Source organism: Neophocaena asiaeorientalis, unplaced genomic scaffold (assembly GCF_003031525.2).
Source record: "Neophocaena asiaeorientalis asiaeorientalis breed wild unplaced genomic scaffold, Neophocaena_asiaeorientalis_V1.1 scaffold85, whole genome shotgun sequence".
In the NCBI taxonomy this organism is placed as follows: Eukaryota; Metazoa; Chordata; class Mammalia; order Artiodactyla; family Phocoenidae; genus Neophocaena; species Neophocaena asiaeorientalis.
The window spans coordinates 4,240,533-4,260,674 of NW_020174301.1; the positions used below are offsets into that span (position 1 = coordinate 4,240,533).

Consider the following 20,142-nt stretch of genomic DNA (forward strand, 5'->3'; position numbering starts at 1 on the left):
TGACCAGCATCATAAAATAGGTATTAAAAATTTATTTAGACTGGCTTTTTTTCAGTTAGAATTACATACTATGAATACTGGGGAGGTTCTTAGAGACCATCTCTCCCACTTTCAAATGACAGGTGAAGCAAGTGAGGCCAAGAGAGGAGCTGACTTAGCCAAGGTCACTCAGCAAGTTAGTGCATCATCATCTAGCTCTCCTGACACTGTGGGTTAGAGTCACGTTCAAAATCATCCCCAGAGCTTTCATGACAGGTAGTCCTAATTATGCAGAAGAGTCTGTCTTAGCATTAGGCATCAAACTGTAGCATTCACAAATTTGCCATTGTGCTGTGCTGGTTTTTTTTTTCTCTTTTTCACTCTTCAGAAGATTTGCACAGTTGTGTGTGTGTGTGCATGCACGCTCACACATGTGTGCTTCAGCCACGTTTGTTTTTGTTTTTGTGGCTTCTTGAGACAGAAAGGAAAATGAGAAGCTGGGCCTAGGCAAAGCCATGTGACTAAATCAGTAGAAGTAATGGAAAGCACTTAGCAGCTGGAATAAAAGCTGTGTAACTGCGAAGTGGCCTGGAAGGCAGGGCCAAGATACGGGGCATCAGGGGAACATCAGAAGGGACCATCAAAACAAGAGCCAGGCCCAGGGATCCTAGTTCCTGAACCAAAGAACAATGTGTGTGAACAGAAGGATAAAGAATTCCCCAAGGGAAGATCCATTCAGACAACCATGAAAAGCCAAAGGCACAGATGAAATATGACAAAATCTAACTGAACAAGTAGTTGAAGAAAGATGAAGGCCACTGGGTCATTTCCTCCTCGCCGTCAATTCTTCTGTCCCCCTCTTGCCTTTGGTCTTCTTTCCTGATGTTCAGAAAGCTTGTGTTTCATTAGGGGTGGGATTTCGTTCCCCACTTCTGACCTCCACCCCTGGGCACTGGGAGTAGGGGAGGTCTTCAGGCTTGTGAAATGCCTTCGGCATCAGAGACAGACCCCGTGGCAGTCCCAGCGAGCCTGGGAGGAGAGAGACACTGATGACGGGAAAGGGGAGTTACTCAACGAGAAAGGCCCCATCCAAAGCCAGGCTGAGGGAGACAGTCACGATTCCTTCTTGCCTCTCCTCTTACTAACCTGAATCCCTCCCTCTGGTCTTATGATGGCAGTTTTCCCAGCTCTTTAAGGTCAATGCATGTTTCCCCCTTTCCCCAATCACTGGCTAGGCAGTTCCTCTCTCATTTGGGGCAGGAGATGGAAATTCAGTGAGCAGACAGGGGGCTTCTTGCCTGCTGTTCATTGCAACATTGACCTCTGCCCACGTGTTTTAGATCCATGCCTGTCCAACCCCTGTGCACATGGTGGGGACTGTCTCATCAGCGGGGCCACATTCACCTGCAGCTGTCCAGCCCCTTTCTCTGGAAACAGGTGTCAGAATGGTGAGTGGACCTTCACTGGATCCAACCTTCCCTCCATGTTGAACAAGAGGCAGTTTCTCCTCCAATTCTAGGGGGTAAAGAAGGGTTCAGTAATCCCGTGAAAAGGCTGACAATCACACATATTATGTTGTGCATAATAGGTTCCTCAGCATGGTCACAGGCAGCATCTCACTGAGTCCTCACCCTTACATGTTAGATAGGACTAGTATGTCCATTCCACAGATAAGAACATTGAGGGTAAGAGGAGATAATAGCTGGGTTCTGACCAAGAGTGTTTAGACCAACTTCAACAGAGAAATGTTGTTCATATACAAGAGCAGGAAGGCTCTCAGGGCACATAAGGCTCAACCTTGTTAGAGAAAGGGAGCCCAGAGTGTACAGGGGACTTGCTCGTGGTTACACAGCTAATTAAGAGAAGAGCAGAAATTAGAGACCTGGTGCCTGACTCCCAGCCCCATGCTCTCTCTTCCTGCCATCCTCACTCGTGGAGACTCTGATAAACGGTGTGTCCACTTTTAGTGACCTCTTGTGGGCATAACATGAGGCTATGTAATAAGGTATTGGGAATAGAATTCTTACAGGCTAATTGCACCCCTAGAGAGAACCTGGATTCTGTCGCATCTAGCAACCATCTAAGTGGGGTGGGGGAGGAAGTGAGGGTTTTGTGGTTGACTTGTTTTCTCTGTGCCCTCTTCAGTTATTCCTACCATTTTCAATCCTACAAAATCTTTCAATAAATTTTTCAGGATGGTTTGGGATATCAGGCACAAACATAGTCACTGGGTTTATCCCTCAACTTCTTGGAAGAATGACAAAATTGTAAATGGAATATAAAATCAGCTATACAATGGAGAAACTCAAATTGCAGCTCCACTTTTCTGAAGGTGTAAAAATGATCAAGGTGTTTATAAAAATAGCATAATAAAGACTATGAGCCCTAGAAGCTCATAAGGAACTGGGAAGCAATCATCCACGACCCAAGGACAAGAGAGAAGCCTTGTCTAGGTGGGGAGCATGATGTTTCAGAACCATGGACAGGGGGCATATGCTCTATCACTCACCAACACCACCTCTCCCCACGCCCCCGCACTCCCCTCCCGAACATTGTACTGTACAGGTACCTCTCAAAGTAAAATGTGCCCCAAATAATGTCCTGTACTTTGTCCCTACTTCCCTATTGATCGCCTACAGTGCAAAACAAATGCAAGAACAACCCATGTGGCCGAGGAGACTGTCTCATTACTCAGAGTTCTCCTTACTACCGCTGTGCCTGTAAACACCCTTACAGGGGTGAAGACTGCTCCACAGGTAAGTGCTGGAGGCCTCTTCTATGCTAAGCTCTCTCTACCGTGGCTTGTGCCTGGGATGTCAATATCCTCCTGTGTGGAAGTCCAGATACATCCAATGTTTTGGCGGCATCCAAGATGGCCCTTTTAACTAGGACTTTCTAAGATTCATTACCTCTGGAAAGTCCAGTGAGAATTGACTTGTCTGTGTCTCTTCCCAACAAAAAAATAATCATCTTGAAACTCATTTCATCTAGGAAGTAAGCCCTGGTCTTTTCCTAGAATGGGCCATGTATATTTATTCACTGCTATGAGTCAGGCATTGTCCCAGGAGATTTACATTCTCTCTCACATTGTCCCCAAAACACTACAAGAAACAGTTTTACAGGTGAAGAAACTGAAGTTCAGAGAGGTTAGCTAACTTGCCTATGGTCACTCAGCTGTCAAGAGGCAGAGCTAAGTTTCAACCTAGCTCAGACTGGCCCCCAAATTCCTGCTCAGTCTATGCATCTTGTTTTTCCTCACTGAGCGACTCATCTACTTATAGACTCTTTTTTGCTGGCCTCCATCATATTGCTTCATCCATGTTTGCTTATGTTCTTAAGGTCTGTGTGTATGTTTTCTTGCATGTCAGTGGGTCTCTCTTTCCCCTTTGGTGACCCATTTTTGTGAAAGGATGGACACCAGAAAAGTGCCACCAATACCTCCTCATCAGCTCAGATGTAGCTGCAACTCCTTCTAAAGAGCCTTCCTGGACCCACTTCCTGTGTTCACAGCGGTTCCTGCATGCAGGCCAAATCCCTGCCAAAATGGCGGCACCTGCTCCCGGCATAGGCGGAGATCCAAGTTCACCTGCACCTGTCCTGACCAGTTCAAGGGGAAACTCTGTGAAATAGGTATGGGTCTATAGTACCACTTCATCAGAAACTCAGGGACACGTGTGAGGCCTCTGGACTCCTTTATCTGTTTGCATTTTGTTGCCAGAACAGGGTTCAAGTCAATTCCCAAGCTCTGCTATTGCCTCGGCCTTCCAGCCTAAGGGCGTAGGGTATGTCTGGCTCCATGTAGAGGAAGTCATAAACTGGGATATAGTGCAGGCAAGTCAAACACTCCTGGGTATCCTTGGGCCTCAACCTACCTACCACTGGTTCTTGTTTGAGCCAAAATTAAAGAACTCAGCTCTCACCCCCACCCTCATGATATTCCTTGTTTTTAAGCTGGGTTGAATGTGGAGCGTTCAAACCACCTTATTTCTGGGAACTCGTAGTGAAACCTCAGGGTGATCAGCATTCAGGCCCAATCCTCTCACCACCTGATATACCTGCCAAGTCCTTTCCAGGCATGGCACACCAGCTGGTCTCAGTTCTCACATTCCCAACTGCTCTCTCCAAGGTTCTGATGACTGCTATGTTGGTGATGGCTACTCTTACCGAGGGAAAGTGAGTAAGACAATCAACCAGCACTCGTGCCTTTACTGGAATTCCCACCTCCTCTTGAAGGAGAATTACAACATGTTTATGGAGGATGCTGAGGCCCATGGGATTGGGGAGCACAACTTCTGCAGGTAAAGCTTACCATCCTCCCTGTCCTCCGTCTTGGCCACTTGTCAATGGAGGGATTTGTTTGTCCCTCCCCTCTGCTCCTAGTTCTCCTGGGCCAGCTTCGAAATTTTGGAACGGAACACTGAAACTCATCAGCTTTCTCTCTAGGAAGATTTTCCAACTCAGGATAGGTTAGGTTATGCTGCTGTAATGAACAACCCCCAAATCCCAGTGGCTTGAGCACATCAATGTTAATTTCCCATTAATGCTACGCGTGTCATGTAGGTTGGGTGTGGAGGTAGCGGGTATTCTTAGCTTCACTTAGTTACTCAAATACACAGGAAGGGCAAGGCGAGACTGGAACATGGAGCGTGAGGTTTTTACCACCTCAGCCTAGAAGTGACACATCATCTTACCACACATGTTTCATTGGCCGGAAATAGTCATATAGTCTCACATAACTTCAAGGGATAAATGGAACTTCAAAGGGATAAATGGAAAATGGAATGTTTGGTTAGCATGACGGTCTCTGACACAAGGATGTGCAGGTTTTCCCAAATAAGAATAATGCCATTTCTATCCCTGGTGATGACTGGTACCTTCTTCCCCGTCTTCCTGACCATCCTGTTGGCTTCCTCCCACAGCTCATTGTCTAACCAAGACCAAGGACATGCATGGTCTGCATATAGAAACAGAGATTTTTTTGTACGGCTTTAAACTGGTTCCATTAAGCAAGAGGATTTCCCTAGCACAAGACACAGTTTCCCTTCTACTTTCACTTACCTTGAGCTGCCCCCTCCATGGGACTGTCTTCAGGGTGACCCCCAGCAGCCGCTCTCAGAGAATTCCCATGCACAGAACTTGAAGGTTTGGGCAGAGGAGCCCTACTCTCACCATGTTTCTGTAGTTATTTCACTTTCCTGACAAAGAAGGATCTTCAACAGGGATCTCATTTATTTTCCTACAAACAATGTAATATGTCCCGTGGACCTGGCACAAAGCTCGTGAACTACTCCCTGGTTATTGAGATTCTCCTCTGGAAGTTAAGATTTGGCCCCCAAACTATAACCACCCTAATATGTCAAGGTTTGCTAACCTGTTGGAGGAATGGAATGGAATGTGGTCCCAGGGGGATGCGAGAGCTTGGTGCTCTCTTACTCAAAGGACTTTTAATGAGGTCCAGCGAGTTCACCAAGCCTTGACTCCGGCTTACTTTGTTTTTTTTTAATTTTAGAAACCCAGATGAAGACCAAAAGCCCTGGTGTTTCTTTAAAGTAAACAATGCAAAGGTGAAATGGGAGTACTGTGATGTCCCCGCCTGCTCAGCCCTAGGTAAGTCTGTGGCTGTCTGGAGGCCCGGGTAGTGGGGAGGTTGCAGAGCCATAGACAGATGTTCCTGGAACTCCCTCTCTGTCCTACCCCGGTCCTTCCACAACTCCTGCTTTACCATTTGCCATCCCAGTGGCAACCCAACTGCTCAACCCTCTGCTCCCCTCTCGGGAGGTCGAGCAGACTTGGATACCTTTGTAAACTCAGGCTTCCTGACTCCCAGTCAGTTCACTCAGCAAATACTGATCGATTGCTTGCTGGATGCCAGGCACTATGCCAGGCCTTCCGTGTACAGTGGTGATCAAACAGTGGCTGGGTCTCCACAGCCTCTCAGGATACAGCATGGACTGAATTCCAGCCTCACAGTCTTCCTGCCTCGCTGCCTTAGCCCACCTCTCTACCCACGTCTGAAGCAATGCACCCTCCCTCTGCTCAATGGAATTACTTCCCTGGACAGTTTCATTTCTGTGCCTTTGCTCTTATGGTCACCTCTGTCTGTAATACTGTGTCCCATACCCGCTTTTGTTCATATCCAACCATTCTTTGAGAATCAACCCAAGTAACCACTCCTCCAGGAAGTCCTCCAAGATTTACCAAGTGAAATATTACCTCTCCCTTCTTACAAACTGCATGGAATAGATTGGGCACCATCCATGCAACACTTGCTGCTCTCCCCTTTGCATGACAGTTATGTGTGCAAATGTCTTCTCTCCCCCGCTCTACTTCATCTGAATATCTTCCCCTAGGCACCAAAAAAGCCTCCAGAATATATGTGTGCATTAACAAATAGTTAAATACATACCCAGAGATGGAGTTATATATTTATACACACATTTTTTTTTTTTTTTTTTTTTTTTTTTTTTTTTTTTTTTAACCCGTGTCCCCTGCATCGGCAGGCGGACTCTCAACCACTGTGCCACCAGCGAAGCCCCCACACATTTTTTATTGAAGTATATTTGCTGTACAATATTATGTAAGTTATAGGTATACACTACAGTGACTCACAATTTTTAAAGGTTGTACTCCATTTATAGTTATAAAATATTGGCTATATTCCCCCGTTGAACAATATATCCTTGTAGCTTATTTTATACCTGATAGTTCATACCTCTTAATCCCTACCCCTGTCTTGCCCCTCCCTCCTTCTGTCTCCCCACTGCTAACCACTAATTTGTTCTCTATATCTGTGAGTCTGCTTCTTTTTTTTGTCACATTCACTAACCTGTTGTATTTTTTAGATTCCACGTATAAGTGATAAACATTTTTTATGTGTCTGTCTACATGTCAGAATAAGAAGGAAAAAGCAACATCTTCATCATTAATCCTATAGACTCGCTTTGTATTAATCAATGTATTCCACAAATGCTAACTGCACACGTGCCTATCCTATATGCACCAGTATAGTCTCTTAGCTCTGGACACTAGTTAAGCGTCCGGATGCAGAGCCATGCCTCTGACAAGGTCCTTCTGAGGATCTGCAGGGAGGGTGAGAAGTGTGATTTATTTTTCTTGTGCTTCACAGATGTTGCCAACTCAGAGCCCCTGACCAAACTTCCCGAGTTTGACTCATGCGGGAGGACTGAGACAGCAGACAGGAAGGTCAAGAGGATCTACGGCGGCTTTAAGAGCACAGCGGGCAAGCACCCATGGCAGGCGTCCCTGCAGACCTCGTTGCGACTGACCATCTCCATGCCCCAGGGCCATTTCTGTGGGGGGACGTTGATCCACCCCTGCTGGGTGCTGACTGCCGCCCACTGCACCGAGTAGGTGCCTGCTGGGAGCAGAGGTTAGGGTGGCTGCAGTCTCCAGGGGTGTTCTTCTCTCCCCATCTGAGCAGCATCTTGGCAACTCTGGCAGGACCTGGGGGTCGGATCTTGCTCCAAGGGCAAAAGGATGTTTCCTTACAACCAGATAGAAGAGAGCTCCCATGTGTAGAATGCTCACCACGTGCATTACATGTGTTATGACATGCAAGCCTCGAAACTAGCTACTTAAAGACGAGCAGGAGAGTTCTTTAGCAAGACCATGATTACAGATGGGGATGCTGAGGTGCGAGAAGGTCAGGTCATCTGTCAAAGGTCACACAGCTGACCAGAAGCAGGGCCAGGGTGTGGCTCCAGGCTCTCAAATTCCAGGGCTAGTTCCTGATCATCTTACTTTCCCTTGTAGCTTAAAAGCCAAATATCTAAAAGTGGTGCTAGGGGACCAGGACCTGACGAAGACAGAATTCCACGAGCAGAGCTTTGGGGTGGAGAAGATATTCAAGTACAGCCACTATGACGAAAGAGACGACATTCCCTACAACGACATTGGCAAGTCTCTTCTATCGTGGCTCTCCCATGGGTCTTGTCCTGGGTGGGTTTCTCTACTGATGGAAAGCTGAGGTTTGGTTCTAGAAGGTGCTGTTGCCTTCTTGGTCCCTCATAGACCCTGTAAGGTAGAGTGTTTTAGTTCTTCAAGATCTGTGTTAGCTTTGCAGATACATGGGCACAAGTTCTTAAACTGAGGGGAAGAGATGCTAGGAACATTGCGTTGTGGAGAGAGCTCAGCCTTGAACTAAGAGCTGGCTCACCTCTCTGAGCTTCAATTCCCTCTGCTGTAAAACGGGCACACTGATGTACAGTCTCCACTTCCTGTGTGCTAAGCGACGTGATGTTCACGTATCCCCATGCACACCTGGCACCTGGTAGGCAATGACGTACTTGATCTGCCTCCTGCTTAGTTCTGTCCCCTATTTCTCCATTCACAGACCTCTCACTCCTTCTGCTTCCTCGATATCGTTTTTTCCCCCTTAAAGCCTGTTTTTTTAAAAAAAAGGATTAGAAGTAATTTAAAACTCAGCCTGAAGTGTTATTACTCCTCCGAATTGAAAGTTAAAAGAATGAAATGACCAACGGAGAGTCCTTTTAGTTATTGGGAATGGGGCTTTGCTAGGTCCACCTTCCAATCAAGTTGAAGCTGATGCTTCTTTGACAGAGAGGATATCACTGCCCATTTCCCCTTTCTCTACCTAGCTTTGCTCAAGCTAAAGCCAGTGGATGGTCACTGTGCTCTGGAATCCAAATATGTGAAAACTGTATGTTTGCCTGATGGTCCCTTTCCCCCTGGGACTGAGTGTCACATCTCCGGCTGGGGTGTTACAGAAACAGGTGAGTCTGGCCATGCATTCTCCTGAGGCCCAGGTGAGTTACATCCACCAGACAAGAAAGGGTTACACTCAACTGCCCTCCTGAACTAGATATCAGTGTTATATTCAAAATGTATAAACCAAAGAAAGGGATTGCCCCATCTCTCAAGCTCCAGTTAAATCTCATCACTTTCAAGGAGTCTTCTCTGATCTCCATATCTGTCCTTGGCCCCAACCCTTAGATCTTTGACTTTCAACAAGCCTTGATCCTGTATCCATGGAGAACTTTTTCCTTTCCTAGGTACATTGGAAAGAGGATACATTAGAAAGAAGATGGATTTTGGAGTCAGACAGACTTGTATTAGGTTCTTGGCTTTCTCACTTGACTTGGACAGCTGAGTTTCGGTTTCCCAATAACATCCTAGGTTTGGAATCATGATAACAAGAGACGATAGAATTCTCCAGATATATTCATTAAGTCAGCCCCTGGAGGGCAGGGGTCAGGTTTCATTCACCTTTGACTCTACTACGGTGCTTTGGTCAAGGCTCTCTACATAGTAGCATTCTAGAAATTTTTGTTAAGTCAAGCTATTGATTTATCTCTAGGATTTGGTCTGATCTTAAAAAGTAACCAAAGGGCTACTTTTCTTATAGTACTGACAAGGTTACATCCTCTCACATATGAAATTCAGAAGTGTATATCAAGTCTCTCTCAAACACTCAAAATAGATTTCTCTTCCCCCCAAATCTTGTTCCAAATGATGGGAAGCAAGAATCACTTTAAATAGGCCCATATCCATGAAGGACGCGAAATGTAACACACGCGTTTGCCAGAAGGCTTCTGGGAAAGAAGATTTCTGATAGCTAATTAGATTTTTGTAGCTAACTTCACTGGAGTCCACGTAAACCTTGCAGCATCGTGGTGCTGACGAGAGCAGATCGAGAAGAACAGAGGTTCTGTAGGCAAGGAAACGTCTTCTCTGGGAAGCAGGCACTCTAGGTGATCAACCAGGGCACTTCACGCGTCATGAAGTCTCTACTACGTGCAGCCCTCTGTCAGGCATGGGAAATTAAAAATAGGTTTAAGACACCATCCCTGCTTGCCCAACCTCACCAACTAGCTGGGGAGACAGAGGAGGGCATAAATGATTCTGCTGCATGGGATAAGCACAGCACTGAAGGTCTGTAGAACCATCGTGAAGGCTGAAAGCGAAGAGTCCCCAGCCCTGAAAGATGAGGCTGCTCTGCTCATCTCCTGTGAAAACCCTTCCTGCCGAGCTCAGGTCTGGTGGCCCTCTTCTGACTGCTGCTGGCTTCTGGTGGGGCAGGTTCCAGCCTGGTCTCTGCAGTGGCAACCTCCTTTCTCTGCCCCTCAGGAGACGGGTCCCACCAGATCCTGGACGCCAAAGTCAAGCTCATCAGCAACACTGTGTGCAACTCCCGCCGACTGTATGACCACATGATCGATGACAGTATGATTTGTGCAGGAAACCTCCAGAAGCCTGGGCAAGACTCCTGCCAGGTCAGAGACTCCAAATGGTACTTGAAGAAGGAGGGGCTGACAGGACCTTACACCGGGCACAGAGGGCCCTTAGAACCCTGGGCTGGGAGGTGGGTTCAGAGACCCACCTGCCATTAAGCTAGAGGGGACACGTCTGTCCTCTGGCAAATCTGAGTCCACATCAAACCAGGACGACCCAGCATGATAACCATAGTTGTCACTTTGCCCACATTGTCCAACTTAATTCTCACAACCATCTGGTGAAGGGGATGTCATTATCACCGTTGTACAGATGCTTAGAGAAACCATCTTGGCCTATAGCACCTGGGTGGCAAGTGGCAGAGCAGGAATTTGCTCCACTGTGTTTAAATGGCCTCAGCACTGGGCAGCTTGTCTGCGAATCCCAATAAGCAGGGAACAGTCCCAAAGACCAGTGCTTGGAAGGAGAGAGATGAGACGCCAGAGAATTCACGATAATATTGACTAACCATTAGGGTTTAAGTGTGTGTGTGTGTGTGTGTGTGTGTGTGTGTGTGTGTGTGTGTGTGAAGGGGGAGGGTGATTTAACCCTAATAAACTAATTGGCTGAGCGGCTTCTCTGTGGCCAGAGCCAATTTAGAACCTGCCTGACACCAGCCCCCATAGAGGACTTTGGGGGACCAGCATGGGCACATTCAAATCTGAGCTCCTCCCTACAAAGGGACCCAACAATGATCTCCCAGCCTTGAGCCCCTTTGGGGATGGGAAATCACGATCACTCTCCCCAGGGTTTGTGGCTGTACTGTGACCCTCTGCCCCTTCTCAAGGAGCCAATCAAAGGAGGCGTGTGGGCAGATGGGATTGATTTTCCCTAAGTCCCTAGAAGACGAATAAGGAAACAGATTGTTCAATTCTCTAGGTATTTCAAGGGCTTCCCTTGTAGGCTTTAAAAGCAGATGGTCATGGGTTTGAAAGCTGCTTCTATCCTTTACTTTGTGACCTTTATCAATCACTGAATGGCTTAGTCAGCTCGGGCCTCTATAAAAAATTACCTTAGACTTGGTGGCTGGCTTAAAAAACAGACATTTATTTCTCACAGTCCTGGAGGCTGGAAGTCTGAAATCAGGTGCCGGCATGGGTGGGTTCTGGTGAGGACCCTCTTCCAGGTTGCAGACTGCCAACTCCTCATTGTGTCCTCTCATGGTGGAGAGAGAAAGCTAGTTCTCTAGGGTCTCCTCTATAAGGGCACTAATACCATGCATGAAGCCTCCACCCTCATGACCTAATCACCTCCCCAAAGCCCCACCTCCTAATAACATCCCAGTGAGGATTAGGCTTCAGCATATGAATTTGGGGGCAGCGGGACATAAACATTCAACCCACTGCACCGAAATAATTCTCCAACCTCAGGTGTCTAATCTATAAAACAGAAAGAGTGTATCCATAAAATCAGCAGATTGTAGCTAAGATTGAAAGAGACAATTCATTAAAAATCCTACCAGTCGCGGTGCGTAAGCAGCAGTGTGTGTGTGTGTGTGTGTGTGTGTGTGTGTGTGTGTGTAACTGGGGGTTTAATAAGAACCAGGCACTGTTCTATGTGTTTTACAAACATTAGTCCTCACATGACCCTCAGGGCAGGGCAGGGGTTCTGTTACTATCCACGGTTTACAGTGTGAGAAACCGAGGCCCCGTTGGCCAGCAGGCGGTAAGCCTGGTTTGGAGCCCAGCAGATCTAACTCCGTGGACCATGTTAAACATCAAGGTCATGCTGCCTCTGAGCCCCATCCTCCTTGCCATGTGTGTGCCCTTGTGGGCCCTGGAAGGGCTCTATCCAAACAGGGCACCTCTCAGCCTACGCCAGATCCCTGCCGGAATGAGAAGTTGAGGGCCCCTTGTAATACCTGTATCACTAAGAGTCACGGCGGGTCAGGAAGTAGGGCTGGGCCTGGCACTGGGCCCCGGCCCCGTGGCTTCACTGACTCAGGAAGCCCTCACTGACTCAGGACGTAGGTCGGTATTTGTTTCTCTCCCTTCAGAGCACTGTGTCACATGAGGCATTGGAAGAGCCTTGTTGTTACTTTCCCCAGGGCTGGCCAGCAGTCTCCCCCCACCCCCGCCCCACCCCCACCCCCGGCATCCCCTCACGGAGGGTGGGGCTGGCTCTGAATGTATTCCTATTCACAAGGCTGACTCCTGCGTCTTTTTCCCATAGGGTGACTCTGGAGGCCCTCTGACCTGTGAGAAGGACGGTACCTACTACGTCTATGGGATCGTGAGCTGGGGCCTGGAGTGTGGGAAGAAGCCAGGAGTCTACACCCAAGTGACCAAATTCCTGACTTGGATCAAAGCCACCATGGAAAGGGAGGCTAGCTTTTGAGGTGTCTTCCAAAGCTCACAGCCCATCCTCCTTAACACCCAGCCAAGGCGAGGCCTCACGGGCAGCCGTGGATAGCCCCTGACGCCTCCAAGTATCCAGGCTCTAATCAGAGACCACTGCTGCCCAGCCTGGGGTGCCCTGGACCAGCATGGCCACCACATCCTCAGGCTCCCTCCTGGGAAACCCAGAAATGAGACACTCAACCTGAAGTATATGATGTTTGCTTCCCTTCCAACAATTGTAGCTTCTAGAAAATCAGTGTTCATCGACTGCCTTCACCTCGGACATGGACATTTGCAAATGTGAGATTTCAGACGGCTTAGCCTCAGTGGGGGTCACCTTTACATCTTTATTCCTCATCCCAGACACTCAAGGCACGCAACAGGGCCACCCACTTCTAGGTGTCTGACGGGACCAAAATACAACATTCTCCACCCACTTTCAGAGGGTTGTTATTTTAATAAAGGAGGATCGGAGCATGGGCTGGGGTGCTGTTTTCACAGTTGGCCCCAACTGAAGCCATGTATGTCCCTGGCGTGCAAACTTCCTCTCCAGCTTCTCTCCCAAGAATCCCAGGTGGACGCCGCCCACTCACAACGGCAGGGCCTTCCTCCTTTTGACATGAAGAATCTCGGTGGCATCTGGGTTCACATCTCCCCTCTGATCATCTCCAGTCTCTACAGCCTCCTGCCCCCCCTGCAGAAATCAAACACACCTCCCTGAGTTAAGATGAACCTTCTGTCCTGCTCCCATAGGACAAGCTGTCTAAAATGCTGGCCCTCCCCTTCCTTTCTCCCTCCTCCGTCCTCCCCAAGAAGAAGGATCCTCAAGGCAAGAAAGAGAGAGAAGTAAAGCCAATCTCTCATTTAGACGTGGCATCTTTCTTCCGAACAAAGTAGGGTTCAAAACCCAGACTGTTGTAGCCAGCAAGTCCCTGACCCCTTCCGTGAATGTAACGAGCAAACAGCACAGCCTGGGCTGCCGCGGCTGCTACTGATGTAGCCCCGGCACGTTTTGTCTCCGAAGAACTTATGGCTGTGACTTCAGAGAAAACCCTGCAGGAAGTTTAACCCGGGTGTCATCCTCCTGGTCACCTCAGACCCATGAAATTAGGCGCCTTGCCTGAGCTGCATTTCACATATCTTTAGAGCCAGCTGACCTTTGGCCAAAAATAAAGTTTGAAAAGAAACAATGAGTTTGCCTTTCCCCCATGGTCTTGCAAGCCAGCCCGCTACTCACGTAAGCTCCCCGGAGACCCAGGCCCCTCGCGTTGGCCAGCTCTGCAGCCCGCCGAGCCATTTCCACTTTGTAGGAGCCAGGAGGTGTCCAGCCAATACCTCTGGTCAGGTTCAAGTCTGATTTGTACTTAACCTTGGGGGGAGGAGGGAGGCAAGAGGAATAGGTCAGCAGGCTTTGGGGGGAGGCTTAAAAAGCCTGCCCTGGAGAATATGCTGTCAGTGAAGCCCCGTCAAGGGAGGCAATTCAGCTTAAGCAGGAGCTCCCTGGCATCGAGGACCCTGTGTGCTGGGAGCTGGGCCAGCATAACGCTGTCCTCTGCATCTTTCCATTCAAGTGATGGGGCTGTAACGGGGGTGGCCTGGCTCAAGGCCGAGCTCCCATGTTGACTTGCTCTGTGGCCTTACGGAAGTCATTTCCCTTTTTTGGGTTTCAGTTGCCCCCCAGAGAAAGGTCACGGTCCAGGCGACTACTAAGATCCCTTGGAAAGAGTACAGCACAGCAATGAAGAGCTTGTGCTCTCGCATCAGACCAAATGGGGCTCAGATCCCAGGCCCGCCACTTATTTGCCATGTGATCTTGAGTTTGTTACTTCACCTCTCTAAGCCTCAGGTTCCCCATCTGTGAACTGGGGCAGTGATGGGCTGGTTGTGAGAGCTATGTGGCACGGCGCTCAGAAAGCATTCGGCACAGAGCCTGGCCCACAGGAGGGACTCAGTACATTGCAATTCCTGTCATTTCTTCTGGCACTCTTGAGTTAGGTCTCCTGGGTTCTATCTCAGCCCAGGTCCTCCCTGAAGGTAACATGGGACATGGGATTCTGGCCATCTCTTATGAAGAGGCCCCAGAGGCCGGGCCTCGGCCAGGGAGTGAGGGCAGCCCACATCGCTCTGCAGCTCGTGGGCCTTCTCGGCATGCTTCAGGCCCGGCTGCTCTGGGTCTCAGGTGGGCTAGGGCAGGGGCTGCCTGTAGCACACACTGCTGGCCAGCTGCTGGCTCCTCTTGGCTTAGAGGAAGCCAGGCCGGTCTGGGCGGCTGTGGAACTGGGACCGACTCTTAGCGAAGTCCTTCCTGTACTCGTCGTCACTCTGGAGTTTGCTGACACTGAGGAAACGCTTCATCCTCGGGTCGTCGTGGATGCTGCAGTACCCAGTCTGCAGGCCCCAGTCCCGCAGGGAGGCCTCTCTGTACCGGGAGTGCAGGTCAGAGGTGCAGAGGGGGGTCATGGGTGCCCACCTCCCTTCTAGGACCAGTCCTCAGGATCTCAGCAGGAGGTTCAGCCGTGGGTTAAGGGCACAGCTTTGGATTCAAGTAGACCTGGGATCTGGATCTCCCTCTGTTGCCTACTAGCTGTGTGGCCTTGGGTCAGTTACTGAGTCTCTCTGGTTTCTTGGTTTCCCCACCTGATAAAATGGGAGAATGAACCTCCACCCCATGGGACATTGAGAGGATTCAGTGGGGGCTGAGCTTCATGTCTGGCACAGGCTCATATGCCCACCGAGTGTTGGCTGCTGGTATCATTGCTGCTGTAATGGTTAATAATCCAACAGCAAGAAAAATGTGCCCACTCTCTCAGTAGCCGCTCATCCTTTGATTCTTTCCAGCTTGCAGGGACCCAGTCCAATGCTCCTCAAACCATCTATAGTGAAGGACAGGATTCATTTTGTTTCGATTTTTAAAATTTCCAACCTGTCAAAAGTCCGATATGCGGTCCTCCTGCCTGGGATTAGTATGTAGTGGTACCAGGTACATTTGACAACACATAAAAACTGGCCTCTACTCTGCTCAGCCAGAGAAGTCCACCAGTCACAGGCTTGGAGGTCATAACGTCTAATTGCTAAGAACGTTTCTGAATGCTTGCTCTTGATTTCTGTACTTATCTCACTTTGGACCAGTAACAAGCCACTCGTGAATGATGACGTATCTAGTTAATGATATCTTCCTATTCAGTAACGGAAGCTGCCGTGTTTTGTCATGTTCTGTGCATGACACTATGAACCCTTTTGGTTTCATCCCTACATCAATCCTAGGAGACCAGTATTAGATGTCTATTTCATAGATGGAGATATTTGAGTTCAGAGAATTTAAGCAACTTGCCCAAGACCATAGAGCCAATTCCTAAGTGACTGAGTCAGGATTTGAACTCAAGCCAATCTAGGGGGGAAACCCAATCTCTTTCTATCCCATCACAGTGCACTTCAGCTAAAAAAAAATCGTCCCTCAATTAAAGGTCAACAAATCAACCATACGTTAATTGACTTCTAGGTACTGTCCACACGCATCAACCTTTAAGAGTGCCTCTCTTAAAACAGAGGGAGTGGGAATACAACCCTCCCCAATTCCAAATTTCTGGCTAAGATGCTAAAAAATAAGGCCAACTTTTTTCTTTCATTTGAAATATTTGTTCAGTTTTGGTTGCCGGTGGTTTGCCTTTCAACAGATCTGGGAAAACCAGAGCAAAACCTATCAGTGAGAGAGAGAGAGAGAGAGAGAAGAGGGAGAGAATGTGAGGTCTTACGTCACTGGCAATCTCCCTGGATGCCCGGGCGGTCTGGAACGGGATGGCGTCCAGCCTGAAGTCATAGCCACCATCCCGGGTCTGTTCCCAAGAGTTTCTGTAGACTTTCTAGTTGGGGAAACAAAGAAATGAGTGAGCGGGGAGTGAGGAGCTCCATGTCTGGAATGTTGCTGGCTCTCAGTGGGAGTGGTTCCTAAACACGCACCCTCTGTCTTGCTGGTGCCCAGAATGGCAGAGCCCGTGGTCCCACATCCATCCTGAGGACTTGCCCAGCTCTGGCCACAAAGGGCTTCGGCTCTCAGCCCCCAGCCTGAGCATCAGGCCCTGCTCTGGTGGGTCTTGGGGTCTGTGGGTCTGGCTCATTTGCTACATCCCACTGGTACCAGGTGCCCCTGACCCCCTTCTTTCTGTCTTTGCTTTTATTTCAGTGTTTCAGGTTTGCAGCTTCTAGATGCCCAAACTCAAAAGTTCAAGAACCCTGTTTCTTCCCACATGCCGAAGGTTCTGTTCCTTGGGTCCTGGCACCCACATGTTCACTGGCTCCACTGACTTCCTGGGGGCCCCTGGGCTACCTCTGATGCCATGTCACAGCATCCCTATGAAGCATGCTGTATCCCACATGCACCCCTGGTGCCTGCACTGAGGGGAGAGCCTTCCCCCGAATTAAATTGATTGTCAGGAACCTGCCCGAGTTCCTGACCCCCGTATGTCACATCTTCCTCTTTCATTTTTTTCCCTTTTCAAGTTGTTCTCACACACCCTCGGGGAGTCTGTAATCACATCCTCTCAGTCCTCAGGTAGACCCACATCACCGATGGAGGCATCAAAATCTCCCGTGCCTTCATGTAGCTAATTTTTTTTTTTTTTCAAGATAAGGGAATGGCTCCATGAAAGGAGTCATCTGGAGATCCCAGCGGAAGGCTGTTCTTTATTCCGCCACAGAGAAGGGAGACAGCAGGCGAGGCACATCGCCAACAGATGACAAAGTGACAGCCCCAGAGCGTGTCGGTCTCTCACTCATTCCCAGAGCCAGGGCAGGTGAGGGGGCCCTTAAGAACCTTACTTTTGTCACTTGGAAATAGAGGTCAAGGCTGAGGCTCTGTTCTACAGGGGATTCGGGGGATTAAGCCCAGGAAAAGTGGCACAAAAAAAGCGAAGTGCCCTCACGCCACCCCACAACCGGGCCTGGAGCTAGCGGGGACCATGGAAAGCTTGAGCCAAGCGCGGCGGAGCTCATCGTTCTTCCCTGCTGCTGTTCGCCACCTCCACCTTCATCCCCGCCTCCGGCCCCAACACCACAAACCAGGAGCCAGATGCCTATTTTGCTCAAGCAGCGAGAAGTACAGAACCAATCATCGCTGGGGTCATCACCTTACGGACAGATCACAATCAGGGCCCAAAGGATTAGATTTCCTGGGTCACCACTGAGTTTAGCCGGCGGGACCGAGAGGTATGAGGAAGGGGAGGGGCATTCAGACAATGACAGACTAACCAGCCCCTCCAGCATTACGCTTCCTGTTCTGATGGTCCCGCAAATGTTAGACTAGCAAATCGAGTCAAAGCCCTTATCATTCCCTGGAAAGGGGTCTGCTGCGGTGCCTTCCTAATGAGCGCCTCCATGCCAGATCTGGGCTAGGGAATGACACCGACCCATCCACATAATCAAACTCCGAGGTCAGCCCACTCTGGTGTTCAACGCATCCCAGCCTCTGAGGCTCTGTAACAGAGGGTCAACTCCAGGGCACGGCCCAAATTGGTGTTCTCCCAGAGGTGCTGGACCCCCGTCTCCTGTCTCCCTATATACTATTTGCTTGATTGTCATCACTTCCTCCCCGGGTTTTTTTTATTCTGTTGAGGTTCTTGCCTTGCCACTGGGAGCCTTTAGACTTCGCAGGCGCTTTGATTTGGAACCCTGGGTGCTCCTCTTCTTTATCACAGTGGGCACAGCTTTGCCCTCATCCTCACACATTAGAGTCATTTGATTCTTTAGTTATTTCGGCTGCCTTACACATCTCAGTGGCTTTCTTTGCCCAGGAAGGTCACCTTCCCTCCACATCATCCTCACAGAGCACTTGATCCAATTGTGCGTATCCTCCACGCCCCCGAAGAAGTGCTCTTTCAAAAGAGGTCCATGAGTTCTCCATACCCGCATGCCCTGGCGGCTAATTTCAGCTCCGGAACTCGGCAGACTGGCATCCCTCGTGGGAGGAGAGATGCTTCTGCCACCAGCCTGGGGTGGCTGTCCTCCTTAAGCTGGGCCCCAGATGGGCTGGTAGTTTTATCCCAGTTTCCAGGGCCATGGGCCTCCAATAGTTCCTCTAATGGGGGCCTTGCCGCATTAATGAGATGGATGTTTTGTCCGAGCTCCGCTGAGGGGAGGTCCCGCTTCCCCAGATGGAGGTCAGCCCACCAGCTCCGCGGAGGGGAGGTCCCGCTTCCCCAGATGGAGGTCAGCCCACCAGCTCCGCGGAGGGGAGGTCCCGCTTCCCCAGATGGAGGTCAGCCCACCAGAGCTGCTGTTCTAAAATTATCCCTCCCACAGCCCTCAAAAGCATCAAATGGTCATAATAACTCATATTTACAAAGCACCATCACATTCACTGTGTGGGATCCCACAGGGCTTTACAAACGCAACAAACTAATACACACGCTAACTAGAAGGCGCCTCTCGCCAACCCCCTGTTGATCTTCACGGAGCCCCAGGACACAATGGCCGGGCCAGGGCGGGGAAGAATGGCCAGACTCTGGGAGGCCCCGCGCTGCCCCAGGCCGACACACTCAGCCTGTGTTATTCTGATCTGACAGCGTCTTTTGATTCTGCCGCCTCAATACCTGTTATCCCAGGATCACAGCTTTGCTGGAAGAGCGGCCGCCTATTCTATTACAACCAGGGGCCTCCAACCCCTGCCAACAAGCCTGGGTTTAGGAAACAGCATCTCCGTGATGCATGCAAAGGGCACACATCCAAGGGAAACAGACGTGTTGGGGTCTACAGCCTCACACACAAAGGAGCGGATTGTGTTTGGACCAGATGGACTACAATTGCAGCATCTTTCTAAACGGCAGAAAGCAGAGAAAGCGCCACTTTGTCTCCAAACTTACACTGCTCTGAATGGCTAAGGAGAGGTGTCCAAAGAACAAACAGAGCAGGTGTCTACACCCGCGGGGCCAGGGCACCGGCAACACTGCTCTGGCCGTAACCCAGCACCTGACTGAGGTCTCTGGAGCCATGCCCAGCATTAGGATTTGAGAGCTAGAAGGACCACAGGCATCGGCTAGCACAGCTCCAGCCCCATTTTACAGCTGGGAAACTGAGGCCCAGCGAGGAAAGTGGCTCAAAGTCACACATGTCGCTTGTCCCACTCTCAATCCATGGTTCTTTCCACTCCAGCCTCCCTTCCTGCGACATTCTTTTTTTTTTTTTTTTTTTTTTTTTAACAAATAAAATCCCGTTTGGACACAGATCATTTTACAGAAACAGGCACACACCACACGAACCGCTGGTTCACTTACATCGCTCAGATGCAGCGCGTTGAGGCGGGCTCTGGTGAAATCGGGGTGGTCGGGGACCAGGGTGTATCTGTGCCGGGATTCGGCATCCCCTGACCTGTACAGGCGCTGTGGGGAAGAAGGCTCACAGTAAATGGAAAACCCGCACTTGCTGCAGCCAAGGTGAAGAAGGGGCCGATTCCCTTTCCTGCCCCTCCCTCGCCCCAGGGCACAGAAGCCCATGGAGAGCATCCCTCCAGAAGCCACCCAGGAAGGGAGGGGCCCATGTGGCCAGGGTCAGGCGGTGGCGGGGTTGGTTTTTTTTTTTCTTT

General features: G+C 49.6%; 2 protein-coding genes across 4 annotated transcripts in view; one reads left to right on the forward strand and one right to left on the reverse strand.

Moving 5' to 3' along the window:
- The window catches only part of HABP2 (hyaluronan binding protein 2), a 34,383-nt gene extending 20,621 nt beyond the window's left edge, over positions 1-13,762 (forward strand). The window contains exons 4-13 of one of the 2 annotated variants that reach the window (XM_024756007.1): positions 1,320-1,427; positions 2,619-2,735; positions 3,490-3,609; positions 4,106-4,277; positions 5,489-5,586; positions 7,106-7,346; positions 7,753-7,895; positions 8,598-8,732; positions 10,087-10,232; positions 12,403-13,762. In XM_024756007.1, the coding sequence (XP_024611775.1) occupies positions 1,320-1,427; positions 2,619-2,735; positions 3,490-3,609; positions 4,106-4,277; positions 5,489-5,586; positions 7,106-7,346; positions 7,753-7,895; positions 8,598-8,732; positions 10,087-10,232; positions 12,403-12,567 (1,445 nt within the window). In that variant the 3' untranslated portion in view covers positions 12,568-13,762. The remainder of the gene's footprint in view (positions 1-1,319; positions 1,428-2,618; positions 2,736-3,489; positions 3,610-4,105; positions 4,278-5,488; positions 5,587-7,105; positions 7,347-7,752; positions 7,896-8,597; positions 8,733-10,086; positions 10,233-12,402) is intronic. The other variant, XM_024756008.1, reaches the window with a different exon arrangement.
- Positions 13,129-20,142, reverse strand: part of NRAP (nebulin related anchoring protein) — a 74,783-nt gene continuing 67,769 nt past the window's right edge. For both annotated transcript variants that reach the window (XM_024756005.1, XM_024756004.1), the window contains exons 38-41: positions 19,835-19,939; positions 16,322-16,429; positions 13,807-13,938; positions 13,129-13,263 (exon numbers count right to left, since the gene is read on the reverse strand). In XM_024756005.1, the coding sequence (XP_024611773.1) occupies positions 13,159-13,263; positions 13,807-13,938; positions 16,322-16,429; positions 19,835-19,939 (450 nt within the window). In that variant the 3' untranslated portion in view covers positions 13,129-13,158. The remainder of the gene's footprint in view (positions 13,264-13,806; positions 13,939-16,321; positions 16,430-19,834; positions 19,940-20,142) is intronic.